At 37.0% G+C, this 14,819-nt stretch overlaps 1 protein-coding gene across 2 annotated transcripts in view; it reads left to right on the top strand.

Moving 5' to 3' along the window:
• The window catches only part of ROR2 (receptor tyrosine kinase like orphan receptor 2), a 157,575-nt gene that overhangs the window by 111,383 nt on the left and 31,373 nt on the right, over positions 1–14,819 (top strand). For both annotated transcript variants that reach the window (XM_064437984.1, XM_064437985.1), the window contains exons 3-4: positions 7,670–7,957; positions 9,012–9,042. In XM_064437984.1, coding sequence (XP_064294054.1) covers positions 7,670–7,957; positions 9,012–9,042 — 319 coding nt within the window. The remainder of the gene's footprint in view (positions 1–7,669; positions 7,958–9,011; positions 9,043–14,819) is intronic.

Here is a 14,819-nt window from a genome sequence, read left to right as displayed (position 1 = left end):
TGCCAACATCCTTTGCATTTCCTAACCTGGCTTCAATATGTTGTAGATTGCTCATCTTCATATTGTGGTTAAACAAAACAACGCAGTGAAGAACTGGGAAGACTGTTTTGTAGTTAGGAAAATGGTCTGTGTAAGAAGTCATGAGTCTTAGACTTTGCTCTCCCTTTACTAGGTTGGTGTTTCTCAGTGTATTTCTAGTCCTGATTTACTTGTGGAAAGAGTCACTTTACTGGTCTCCCACCACCTGCTAAGGTGTGGTGGTGTGCTCCATGTGCCCTAAACTCTTGTACTTACAGCAGTGTTGCTATACACAGCTCTAGAAAGAAATGCTTTGAATTTCAGCAACTTTCGTGTTTGTTTTCTCTTACAATAGTGCTCAGTTCTTTGATAAGCCCAGAACACTCTGCAACTCTTTGATATTCTTTATAGATTACCTGTCAATTCTGTGAACACTTTATACTTATCACTGTAATCATAACACAGTCAATTTGGGAACAGTGTTGTCTTCCTCAAATAATTTCATGTTAATAGTCAGTCATTCCATAAGCTAATGTATGTTTCCTAGGTGGAAAATTTTGTCTTACTATAGAGGATTATGAATTCACTTCTGGTGGAAACATTATTAGATTAATTACTCAAAATATTTTCCCAAAAGATCTTTTGTATTGGATATAAGATTATATTAGTCTTAAAATGACATCACAGAGGCTATGATTTGAAAGGGTTGTGGTGAGAGGCACCATGTCCTTTATTTATGTCTAACAAAATGAAGAGTTATTTGAAGACAAAAGTGAAAACAGGAGGGGAGAAAAAAAAGAAAAAGCAAGCAGCCAAGGGAAAAGAAATCCTACATTGTTTTTAAAATAAATCATAACATACATATTTTTAGTGGGTTTGAACATTAGAAAGTTTTATGGTATGAGTCTGAAAATCCTCTAAATTGTATGCAGTTATGCAGACAAAAAGTGTTTTGGTTTTTTTTTTTTTAAACAGCTGATTTTAAATTTTGAGTATCTAAAAGCAACACTGCTGGAAGATGTGATGTGTTCTGTAATACCAAACAGAGGGGTTTATGGGATTTTTGACTGTTGGATCTAAAGTTATTTAAATACATATATATGTCTTATCGAGAACTGTGTATTCTAAAAAGATAAAACATTTATGTAATTATTACTACTTGCTCTGAAAGATTGTTGTATCTTCAGGTATCTAGCAATGTATGACTCAAAATTTCCTTTCTTTTTATCAGAAATTGGACATTCAGTATTTGTTTCCCTTGTGCACTGCAGAAAGAAAAGGGAATCAACTGTTCCACAAAAATGGATTATTATCTCATTGTCTCAAATCCTCATTATCTCAGGAACACAGAAAGATGTGAAACTCAGTATAGTATACATATTACCACTTAGTCCATGTGTGAATTTGGGAAGTCACTTAAACCCTCCTTGCTTTAGTTTGTGCATTTGGAAAATAAGGCTTATGATATCTTCCCATTTCATAAGATTTCTATATTCATAATGATTTAGAGTCCTGAGATAAAAAGAGCTGCAAACTTTTAATAATTGCTATTGATGGAGGCCATCACGAAGCTGGTTTGCAAATTATGAATGCACAATTATTTTTAAAATCTTATAGGGAAAAAGGAACAACAACAACAACAACAACAAAATGAATAGAAACCAAAACTCGACTTGAAAGCAGCTAAGGCATAATTAACTTGATCTAAAGTAACTAAAGAAGATTAAATATTTTTTTTTAGAACGAACTTAAAATTCAGAGCTAAGATCTTAAAACAACAGATGCAGAGCAATCATTTTGCATTGTGTTTATGCCAAGCATAGCACATATGGTTTCAGCCAGTAACTTGGACATCTAAATGCCAGAATAATATAAATAAAACTAAGAAAAAAAACATGCATGAGAGGTCTCAGAGATAGTCGCACCCTTTAAGTTTTTAGCTTAGTATCTGTTCTTGTGTGTATCTTGACAATGATTTGACATATACAGGAAAAGTTTATTTTTATATTCTTGCCAAAACATGTAAAATAGACCTGTCATCTTAATTTTGATTTGCTGTGAGATTCTGTTTTATATATTTTTATCAAATGTATTCCTTTTAAAAATATGAAGTACTGGCAACCTAACAAAGGCATTTCAAAATATGAAAGAGTTTTGCCAGAATTCATGTCAGTCATTTCCCCAAGCTACTTTACTCATAGGGTACATAGATTATGATAGTATAATATATCAATTAAGTTGTGTTATCCTTTCATAGCGTCTTGACAGAACAGTTTTTACTCTGTTCAAGCAAAATAAATATTAGTATTGGTTGTACATTATGTTAAAAACCATAATAAAAGAGAAATTTAATTTAGAACATCTCTGCCTACAGCAAGTGCAGAAATCTCCACTAGATAGCTTTTCCCTTTGAAGTACTTTAAGCTAAGCCAAAACCCAATGAAGGAAAAGGAAGCATTTTCCTTCATTTCAATGACCCTTGGAACTAAGCCAGAGTATAGAAAACAGTATATAACAGTAGTATTTGTGTAACACAGAAAATAGCTGGACATTATTCTCAGATTTACAAAAAAATTCTATTTGGTATCCATATCCCAAATGAAATATAATTGTTTATAATATGTCATTTACAGTTTAGTAATGCTGTTTAGACATAGCAAGCCCAAATTCTTCTATAGAGAGTATTTATTCTTTGTTTCAAAGGTATGCCAGTATTAAAACAGATTAACAAATCTGTTCAAGTTTTAAGAAATTCTAGTTGACTGATACGTAACAAAAAATATAGGACACAAGTTAAATACAAGTTCTAGCGCCTTCACATTTCATTTTCCTCCATACGTGTCCAAATGAATATTTATTAAGAGAGAAAGAGAACTACACTGGGAAAAAAATTGCTTTATACCTTTTGAGGTCCCAATTTATCCTGGAAAAGTTTGTTTTTTCCCAAATCATTGCATCAAACTGGCAGCCACACAGTGTTTGTCATGAGAAGTACATCACAAAAAATAACTGCAGAAATTAAATAAGGAAAACATTCTTAAGAACACGGTTGGTTAAATTTTCCACTTTGAAAGATTCGCAGTTATGGGTTATCTAAAGTGGACACCAAATAACAGAGGAGCACAGCAAATGGCTGCCCACTCTGTCATACAATTACTTCAGTTTCAGTAAGTATATAAACACCAGACTTTAGCATCATTTCTCAAATAGGAAATGAATATAGCAAATAGAAATTGTGTACTTCAGGGTACAGACAAAGACAGTGGATAGGCAGGGAGTTGCCCTACTGCTCCTAAGCTGCTCTGCAGAACTTTGAAGAAAACACAAGTGCTTCAGAGTTCAGTAAGTTACAATATTTATTACTTGATTTGTAATAACAGGGTGATAGAGAACACTGCAGAAAATGCCTGTAAAATTGGCAGGAGAAATAATGAACTAAAGCCAAATTCTGACCTGCAGGAAATGGATTCAGTTACACTGACTGCAGGGGAAGTGTATCTAATCACACTGCATCTGAATTAATCCATAAATCTTTGGTATTGCTTTAGGTGGTAATAGTTTTGTTCTAGTTATTAATAGGACCTGATTCATAAATTCATATGAAATATTTTGGATTCCCTAAAAGCTATGGGCCAAATTACTTCCTACAGTAACTCTGGTTTAGTTGGTAAAACAGGAAGGTCTAACATGAATTTAATCTTGACTTAATAACATTTGTTGGTCCTAATAAGTAAATTCAGTATCTGTTTTCATCCAAATTTATTTAAATGACTAACAAAGTGAAGACTCAATGTGGCTCATTTTAAATCAAGAAAAGTGAAACAGCGGTAAGTGTTTGAGCAAGCTATAAGCTGACGAATGACACAAAAACTGACCAATGGCACAAGAACAATGTAGACCTCTGTGTCAAGAACAAAGAGTATATCGAAGAGGTAGAAGAACCACAATCTCTGGCTGTCAACTTACAGCACTTAAATTGGCCCCAGCTTTATAAAAAGCATCTTTTCCACCTTTTTCACTTCCTAGGAATCAGGAGCACCTCTGAGCCAGATGACTGTACCTTTGTGCTGGCTTCATGCTGGAAGTGACCAGCTTCTGAAAAAACACCTTAAACCCATCTCCTTTGCCTCCCTTGTGTGAGCACCTTCAGGCTGCCCCCAAGATTGCTGAATCATAGACCCATAAAACCACAGAACAGCCCAGGTTGGGAGGCACTACAAAGGATCATCTGGTCCAACATTTTTTGGGAAAGGGAGCCTAGGCAAGATCATCTAGTACCCTGTCCAATCACACCTTGAAAACCTCCAGTGATGGGGTCTCTACCACATCTTCGGGGAGGTCATTTTCCATTGAATGATTGTTCTCACTGCAAAAAAATTATTTCTCCTATTGAGATGAAGCTTGCACCCATCACCCATTGTCTTCTCCATGTGGCTCCTTGTGAAGAGAGAGTTTCTGTACTCTTTGTAGATGCCTACTAAGTATTGGAAGAATTGTGATGAGATCCCCCTGACCCTTCTTTTCTCCAGGTAGAAGAGACCTAACTCCTCCAAGTCTTTCCTCACAGGCCATGTTCTCCAGCCTTTTGGTCATCTTTGTAGCCCTCCTTTGGACACTCTCCGCTCTTCCTGTGTAATTTTTGAATTTTGGGGTCCAGAACTGGCCACAATACTCCAGGTGTGGCCTGACAAGCACTGAGTAGATTGGGATGATCACGCCTCTGTCTCTCCTAGTAATTGCAGATGCAATTGCGATTGCAGCCCACTATCCAATTTCCTTTTGTTGCCACAGCAGCACTCTGATGACTCATGTTCAGCTCATTGTTCACGAGGACCCCCAGCTCCCTTTCAGTAAGGCTGCTCCTAGCCACACAGATCCTAGCCCTTACTGGGCTATTCCATTATTCTGACCCAGGTGCAGGACTTTGGATGTGACCGTATTAAACTCCATAAGGTTCTTGCTTGTCCCCCTTTTCAGTCTGTCCATGTATCTCTCTAAAATGGCTCTGCCCTCTGCCTACATCACCCCCAGTTTAGTCTCATCAGCAAACTTGGTGAGGGTGCTTTCAGTCTCATCTTCCAAGATATTTGTGAGGTTGTTGAACAGTGTGGGGCCTGGTATTGATCCCTGGGGACCCCGCTTGTGACAGGCTGTCAGCCTGAGTAAAAAACAGTGATCACCGCCCACTGTGTGTGGCCTGTGAGCCAAATTGCTACCCATCTTTCAGACCACACATCCAATCTGTATCTTGCCAGAACTGTTCCTTGAGTTGGTGCCGCATTGTGGCTCCACTCCTCTTCCACCCAACAGCTCAACACCATTACTATGACCAGATGTCCTTACACTTCCTCAATGCCCCTGTTGTTTTGCTAGAAGTAGAAGAATTTTTCAGCTTTTCCACTTTCCCACTTCATTTCATAAATTGACTCTTCTGACTCAATCAGTATTATTGAGCATGACAATTCGTTCTTTGAACATATTTCAAATAAATGCAAACTAACTTACTTCTTTTCCTGACTGTATACTCTGCCTTGATGGTGCTGATGAGAATAAACTACACATAGATTATGAAAAGGTGGCAAAATAAGTTGTGGTGCTCCCTAAATAATGAGCTAAGTATGAAATAGCCATGGAAATTCCTTTTCTAACTTGTGGTAGGATTGATCATGCTTTCTTTCTTACTGGTAGAAATGCTTGTATACATGAAATGTTGGCTTACTTAATAGCTCTAATCAATTGCTTCTATTCCTTATATCAACAAGGTAATTTGCTGGTTTTCTGTTCCCTGTCACAATGTCATTCTAGTCTTTTTAATTCTGCAGCTATGAAACGTAACTGGAAACCCCAACAAATTACATTGGTGTGGCATAACATTGTGGAAAGCATTCGTGTACTTTTTCTCCCTGTTTTATCAGGTGTCTGAAAAGAAGTACTTTTTTGTGTTCTGTCAAAATGTTTTAAAATCTACTGAAGATTTGTAGACTAACAACGGAAAACTAATGTAAAAGTACATATAGACTAATATATTATGAGGAAAAAGGATGACAAATTAATTTTCTAGTGAGTTTGCGATGTCATGTGGAGATTATATATATTTGGGTTTCCTTCATTTTCTATTTAGTGACGTATTTTCATATTATTCATTAAAGCGGGACTGCATTTGAAAGGCCAGTGGTAGAGAGCAATGATAATACTTGGGAAAATCCAGTTTTCCAACGAAGTCTGGCTTTGCAAATTCATTATAGGCTGATGTTTCTACTGCTCCCCTCTCCAGTGCTATACCTAGCCATTACAAGGAACTGATTTTCATTGTCATGTCAAACATAAATCAAAGCAAAGCATCAATTTTCTTAAGGTATTTCAGCAATTAGACTGTGAATGTTGACCATTGCATTACTGGTGATAGATTCCTGCACAGTAATATGCTATTTCCTAATTAAACAACTGCAAAATAATTTAACTGATAGGAAATGACACATGTGGACATCCATCAAAGTTATTTGATTTTTGGATCCAGTTGACATAAAAATGTAATGTAATATGAAGTATCGCTGATGCTCTAAGTCTAGATGGTATAAATTCATCAAAACAAACATATGAGCATGGCAGCTAGATACTTTTCTTACTTGTTTTGACAATCACATTATTATTTCAGTAGAACTACATGCTTTCAAGCTTTCAACTTGTGATATGTGTCAGTTGCAAGAGTCCTAACACCGAATTAAATTTAAAAATAATAACCTACAGAAGTTTTGATTGTCTTTACAGTGTTGTTCCATCAATTATTTCTTTTTTTTATCACTTGAGTTCCCCAATACAGCATACATGCTTCTTGATAAGCCCTTTCCTTTCAACAAACCACTTAGTGCTTTTAGTTTCCATTTATAAAACTAAACCCATGAAACCTGATTACTCAGTACCCATACAGACCTTTCTTTAACCAATTTATCACTATTTTAGGTCTTGGTGTAAAAAAATGGCAGCGTATAATCAATTTAGAAGTGCCCTCTGTATCACAGGTTACTTCTGAAATTGAGACATCCTTTCTTTAAATTGAATGTGAGACTTCTCATCTCTAAAATTCAGTTGTAAGATAAACCTATCCAAATAGGGCTCATCTTAAGATTTTCTTGTCAGATGAGTATCTGGCAATTAAAATTAATATCTAAAAGTAACTTTTGCCGTTTTAGTTATTTTTAAGACAAATATATAACCATGTAAGGAGATTAGGTGGTAAAACTATAATTACATTCTAAAGGGTTGCAACTGGATTGCTTTTTTTATGGAATAAGGGTGTATTTTCCTGTTATAGCATTAACTGTTTCCCAAGAGATGTAGAAACTAAACAGAAAAAGTCATTATTGCTTCAGAATAGGTGTCCACAAAGGGAGTTAGATTGCAATGGTATTAATTCGTGCTTGACATTCTGATTGGCATCCTTACCTGCAGAGAAACATGAAGTCAGTCATGAGGGACAAATTGGAGCGTGATGTTGTGGTGTCCCCAGGACAGTTAACTGCATTTTTTTGGAGTATAAGCTTGAAAAAAACCTGAAACCAATACCAAAACCTCTCTTAAAGACGTGCCTTTGGGCAGTCTTTTATCACAAGCCAAGTGAAGTTTGATCTCTTCTGACCTTTTACCCTCTTAGGTTACTTCCTGACCTTTTTGGAACCAGTAAACAATATCACTGTAGTCCAGGGGCAGACAGCGATCCTCCACTGCAAGGTAGCAGGAAATCCATCTCCGAACGTCAGATGGCTAAAAAACGATGCTCCAGTGGTTCAGGAGCCAAGACGGATCATCATCAGAAAAACAGATTATGGTTCCCGTCTGAGAATCCAGGATCTGGATACTACAGACACAGGATACTACCAGTGCGTGGCTTCAAATGGGATGAAGACGATAACTGCAACAGGAGTGTTGTTTGTAAGGCTCGGTGAGTTCCTGGCTTTTGTAATTACTCAGACTGCTTTATACACTAGGTATTAGTTTTCACAACAGCATAATGAGAAATGAATTTGATGTTTTAAGAAGAATTGTCAACACAAAAGAAAATAAATAAAGCCATTGCCTGGCGCCTCTCCTCCAGTGCATAACTTCTCACTTGAACTCGATACCCATTTACTGGTAATAAAAGAAAGTAAATGCAGATGGAAAGGTCTGTAAATACGTAGTGAAGAAAAAATTTTAAAGCGCCAGTATGAAGCACAAAAAGGTAACATTTCATTGCCTGGAGTTTTCACTCTACTGCTGAACTCAGTTTGTAGAAAACATCTGAAGGGAAGAATGAGAAGCAGTTTTCTATGTGATGTTCATGCTTGTGAAATATCACGTCTGTACTGCTATGTGAAGCCTGGCCTCAAATTTTGCCCTTTGACAGCTGAAGGTACACCACACCTTTCAAAAAGTACTTATATTGCATAAGATGGACTTAATCATCCAGCCTGGAAGACAAGCTTTTATTTCCATTGCTTCTGAAGCAATGGGGAAAAAATTCTAGAGACATTTTCCTAAAATTTCTTCAAATTTTGTAATGGAAATAGCTAACTCCGCAGTTTAGTTTGTGGTGATTCATTAAGTGCTGGATGTTGGACCTTGTTCCCGCTGTGACAAAGGTTAAGAGCATGCCCTTGTCATACCATAAACTCTGATAATAAGGCTCAGGTGGGGCTTATTAAGAGGTAAGTGATGTGTCAAGATAACACATTGTTTTTCGAACAGCCTGTGTTTTTACGGTGGGAGATATTTTCTAACAAAAATTAAGTCCACTCAAGTTGCTGCCTGAGCAGACAGAAAATTCATGTGATTTTTATTTGTGGCTTTAAAAATAGCAATATATAATTATGTGCAGGAACGCAGAGGGCTTTGTTTGAATCTTGAAACAAACCTTCCTTAAAGAGACAGTTTCCTTCAGATTACTATTGACTTTTTTTATGTTGTTGTCCTTGATTCAAACTTGCCAGCAATGTTTGTTTGTTTTATGTTTACAGGTCCAACAAACAGCCCAAATCACAACCTTCAGTAAGTACTTTTTGGAAGATTACTTAATGCACTCTAACCAATTTTGTTCTATAAGAATTTATTTCATAAACTCAGTAAACACTGCCTGTAACCACAGTGTGCTTGCTAAAAATACCTAATTTGATCAAAAACTCACAGAATGGATAAAGTTTTTCAGAGAGAGATAGCATTGTGTTACAGTTGGTTTTGGTTTGATCAAATTTTCTTGAGCAACTTCTGCTTGCTTATTTCATATTTTGCACAAGGAAAATACCACTAAGTCATGATGTTTGAACAGGAATTGTTTAGAGGGCAAGTATGGGCTGGAAGAGTGGTTAAAAATGAATGGGTAAAATGCTTAGGTTGCTGCGGTTGTAAATCTACCCATGTTATATTATAACTTGAAAAGTCAGATAAGACTAGAATCCTGTCTTTGAGTAGCTAGTTAAACCTTCTGTTTGTTAGTGTCATTTTGATGCTTGGTGGTGATTTGGTGAATTTTGTTAGCTGCCTGGGCTCACTTTCTGACCCAGTCATAAGGGTGAAAATAGATCAGTCTGTTTCACCATTTTTGCTTTATGTGTCGGTTTTAATTTAATTACTACATACTGTAGAATTTCTTTAAATATATTCTGCAGTTTATCAATTAATGGAGTGGTGGATGCAGTCTGAGGCCTTTCTATGTGTTAATGGCATAAAATTAGTGTTGTTGATGGACTAATTAAAAATTAAGAAAAGTAAATCTGTAAGGACATATGGATGCTTTTCAGAGTATATTATTGATCACTGTTTGTAATCTCTGAACTCTCAATGGCTTGAATGGAAATACTTTAAATAACTGCAGTGGACTGACCACTAATCCATCCATCTTGCATGTACCTCACTCAGTCATCTTATATATATAAAAATAATACCACATGGTACACATTCTTCTATTTTATATGCACAGAAATGTAAATTCATTTAAAGGATTTCAACGTTATAGGGATTTAACAAGTTTTCATATTTTTCTTAAAATTGATTGCTAACTATTTGAAGATTAAAAACAGCTGTTCATGACAGAATACAAAAAAATATAATAATTTTTGTAACCACAGAAATCCTACTTCAGATCTTGCAGAATCACAGACCAGTAGGGGTTGGAAGGGACCTCTGGAGATCATCTTGTCCAACCCCACTGCTTGAGCAGGCACACCCAGAGCAGGGGGCACAGGAATGCATCCAGGTGGGGTTTGAATGTCTCCGGGGAAGGAGACTCCACAACCTCTCTGGGCAGCCTGTTCCACTGCTCTGGCACCCGCACAGGAAGGAAGTTTCTTCTCATATTTAAGTGGAACTTCCTGTTTTCCAGCGTGTGCCTGTTGCCACTTTTCCTGTCACTGGGCACTGAACTGAAGTTCAAAGCACACTTCACAAATGCAACTCTGAACACAAGGTGAAAAGCTGGGAACCAAGTTTTACATTGATTCGCTTTTTGTTATTGACCAGATAATTAATCTTGTATCTTTTGGTTCCCCTAGAATTTCCCAAACTCTTCTCCTGTACAGAGTATTAACTTATTAATATTTTACAAATATCAACATAAATTTAAAAAATCCAACTGATGAAGGGGAAAAAAAAATAGTGTGTGACATATATTTCTTAATTACATGCCCCCGAAAAGTGGAAGTGAAGTAAGATTCCCAAGCCATCACTCTTTTTGGCTAGGTTTTGAATGGTTGACTATTCAACCTTTGCTGGTTTTGAACTCTAAGTTAAAACAAAGAAAGAAATAACAACATTAAAAAAAATACTGTCATTTGGATTATGACACCTCTAAATTGGTTTTGTACCAATGGTATCAGTGGTGGACCTGGAAGCAGTATTGTGCCATCGTTGTTTTGGACCTGCCATTAAATGGTGAAATGAAGAGTATGCTGCTGGTAGATTTTTTTTTTTAATATAAACTAGATTGAGGAGAAAGCTGAAACTTGAGAAAAACGATCTCAGATCAAAGGTCTAGTGAGAAGTCGTGAGGGATTTATCATATGAGGTCCAGGATTTTTCAGGGATTATAGACCTTTGCCTCATTGTATGCCTGCTCCTGTTTCAGTTTTTTTTCTCTTTCCTACTTAACCAGGTTTTGCCCACCTTTCCAAAGTTCCTATCCTTCTTTTTGATAGTCTTTCTTTTTTTATCTCTTATGCCTCACATTTTTTCCCATATTCCTCTGCACCGTGCCTTCTACCTAGTCTTTCAAATGAAACGCCATAATTTGGCAGTATTATTTTTTCTTTTCAGGAACTGATTATGATTTTTTTTTTACTGAATATTTTTTATAAAATCATGCAGATCAATTTGTAACCCAGAAAAGAGGAAAGGGGGAAAAGGTGAAAGAAATACCTAACTGCTTGGAAGGAGCCCGCATGGAACAAAGGACTCTTTCTGTTTGCTGGCAGTCTCGTGTTGAGCCACCTGAGAGCTGTTTCTCCTGGCATTAATGCTTCCAAAGACATGCTTCAGTGGAAGCGCTGAAACCTAAAACCATTGTAACTTCATTTAAAACTATACCTAATGAATTATTAAGGGATAAAAACCATTACTTATGTAGATACCATCTAGCAAGATATTTTTATGTAGTCCATGTGTTCTGCTGTGGATTTCTAGAAATTATCTACAATTAAAGATTGCCAGAGATCAAATGTGCATTATGCATCCAGACTTGCCAGTGCAAAAAAGGACCTTGACTTTCAGGCAGTGAAACTGAGACATTTCCACAAAACCTAAAAGTAAAAATTTTCAACCAAATACATAGTCTTAAACTTGTGTGGATTTTTGGAGAGGGTGGAGGAGTTCTCTGAAGGTCCATATCTGTAAAAATTTCTAGGGATTTTTCTGTAGAAAGAGAAAACTACAATCTATCCAAATTATTTATCAAAAGTATTAAAATTATTGAAAGTTTTAATAGCTAGTACAAATTAATTTAACAAAAAAAATATATAATCAAATCACAATCAGAAACCTAGTCTCTGACCTGCCTTTGCTGTCCAAAGGACTGTGCTGCTAGAGGACTGTTCTACTAGAGGACAAGCCACCGGGTTGAATTCTTTCTCTCACTGCATAATGCTATTACCTCTTGTATCATTAACGTCATTAGCTTTTGTCCTTCTAAAGTGAGACATACTGTTCATTCAGAGAGGTAGAAGTGTGTGGAAATAAAATAAATAGGTAACAAATACTAAAGAATATGGTTTTTAGCATGATTTAAAATTAAGCAACAGATGTTAATCTCTTGGAGTCTAAGAGTAGGAGGGCAGAAACCGTTGGCCTTCCCTTCTAGAGGTGCTCTTACAAGAAAATGTCATTCTAAAAGACTAAAAGGCATGTTCTCTAGCGTAACATATTTTTCCCTTGAATTGAATAGTTAAATTGAATTTTAACCTTTGGGCAAATTCCTACTTTGAAGCTGTCTAGGTTTCTCATTAAGGCAGTGACTGCCGTGGTGCCACCTTGAAGGGAACTTGGGATGGAAGATATCTGGCAGTTAGTTGGCTCTGAGGGCTTCTGGAAAATCTGATGAGGCTTTAGCAGAAGTGAGGAAGGCACAACAGAGTACAGACAGAAAGAAGTAGCTATAAACTCAGCCCGCACCAAGTGTAGGTGAACAGAACTGTCTCTGTTGCCAGTGCTGCACTTTTCCCCACATGACCTTTCTGCAGTCTGCTCAGGATGTCAGGAGGTGAATGTGCCCTTCCAGAGCCCTGTGCAGGGGAAGCAGACTTTCTAAGAAACTTTGAGAAGTCCCTGTTTTATTGAACTCTAAGATCATTTCTGAGTTTGCAGTCACAGATACCTGTATGCTGGACCCTTAGAATGAGAAATAAGTGGGAAGAAATACCATCATCAGGTAGAAATTTTCATTACTTTTGGGAGAAATTTTTGAGGTATTGATAATTCAGAATAAATTTGCATACTTTCATGCCTTATTTTCTTCAGGTAGTTTGGGACAACTGTAAAAGTTTTAAGATTCAGTCCACTGAAGAAAAGTGATGAAGCAATTGTAGTTGAGAAAAAAGGTTTTTCAAACAATGGAAAAAAATGTCTTCAAAAACTACTAACTCATCTTTAACAGTAGTTAAAACTCTGGTCAGGAACCCTAAGGCTGGGTTGGGCAATTTATTCTCTATGGGTCTGCATGTCCCATGGCTTTTATCGTATAGCCAAAGCACATATCTTCTGTGACACCAAAGGGGACCTTCTGCATGATGTGATGGGCACTCATACAGATGTATGATGGGGGCAAGGATGTTTTCATCATGTGACAAAACTCCACTTAATTATAAGGTGGAAAAGGGAATATGGGGCCTTGGGAAAGGGAACGGAAAGGAGGGGCTCGTCAGAACACTTCACCCTGAGGCCACCTCCTTGCCCATGGCTGGGGTCTTCCAGGTAAAAGACAGTAGGTGTGGAAAAAAATAGTTTTGTAAACTAGGTCTGTCTGGCAAACCAAAGGTACCCAACATCATGTTAAAAAGGAAGAACACTTTCCTTACGCAGCAGCACCACCTGTATCTTCCTCCTTTCCTTGGCTAGCGTGTCAAATACTTTTCAGTCCCAGTGCAGTTCAGCCACAGGTAACAACATTTTTAATCTTGTAAATTACACAAGATTATCCTAAAATTCACCTTAACAGATGTTTTAATAACCAATACAAGGTTGTCTCAACTCAGAAGTTACAGTATTTATTCAGGCCCATGAGAACCAGGTGTTCAATGATGGGCCTCCTCCAGAATGACATGCACGCCTTTTGTTTTATCAAAATATACACTTGGCTGAGATGATGATATTTGAAGTATATATATTTTTCTAAGATATTTGTGGTAACATGTTGAAGTTACAGAATAAGAGCATACTTTGTGTTCTGGTTTCCTGTTTTAATCAAGGAAGAAGACGGATTTTGTGATTAAAACACTGGACTGTAATTTTAGAGGTCTGGATTCAATTTCTGGCTGTGCCCCTGTCTCCATGTGTGATGGCAGCAAGTTGTTTAACCTTTGCCTCTTCATGTTTTGTACATCAAATGGAGATGGTCAATCTTGGGAATATTTTTGCCTTCCTGAATTAAGGGATCAGATCACTTCAAAATGTTTAGGGTACATTGTCTCGCCATAAAGCATAGAATATTATTCCTATATTATGAATGAGGAGCTGAGGCACAGATTATCTTGGGCTGGTCTACATTAAACAACATGTGTTTGCCTTGGCAGATTTCCTGGCTCCCTGACAATCCAATTTGGGGATCTGGCTGGAACATGCTGCAATTCTCTCCTAGTCTCTGTGTGTCAGTTTCCTTTTTCTTTCAAGGTTGAGGGAGGAGAGCTGTATTTCACTCTGGTGTGGAGTTGGGGCTCCTTTCAGGGAATTTTGATCCACAATCTCAGATCTGCTTCTGGGTCCATTGGTTTAAATGTCCTTTGACAGTTGTTCAGGCAGAGACAGGAAATTTGTAGAGGAAAGAGGGAGCTGAAACCAAGGCTGCACTAAACCATTTTACATACTCTTTTCTCTCTTATCTGTTTTACGGTGTGATTTTTCAGTGATTGCTTTCAATTTTCAGTTCATTGTTTTCAGTAGAAACAATGTTTTTACTCTAGATATGTAGGACACAGCCTAGTGGGGCTCAGAAGTGTATGGTGTCACAAATAATATGTAACTAAAAATTATACTCTGGTCTGTCCAGAGCTATAGAGTACACTCAGAACAAGACGATCCTCTGTCTTATAATGGAAATTGTGAAATTGTTATCTTAATACTAATTT

This window comes from Phalacrocorax carbo, chromosome Z, assembly GCF_963921805.1.
Source record: "Phalacrocorax carbo chromosome Z, bPhaCar2.1, whole genome shotgun sequence".
NCBI classification, from domain to species: domain Eukaryota; kingdom Metazoa; phylum Chordata; class Aves; order Suliformes; family Phalacrocoracidae; genus Phalacrocorax; species Phalacrocorax carbo.
This window is presented reverse-complemented; position numbering and strand designations above follow the sequence as displayed.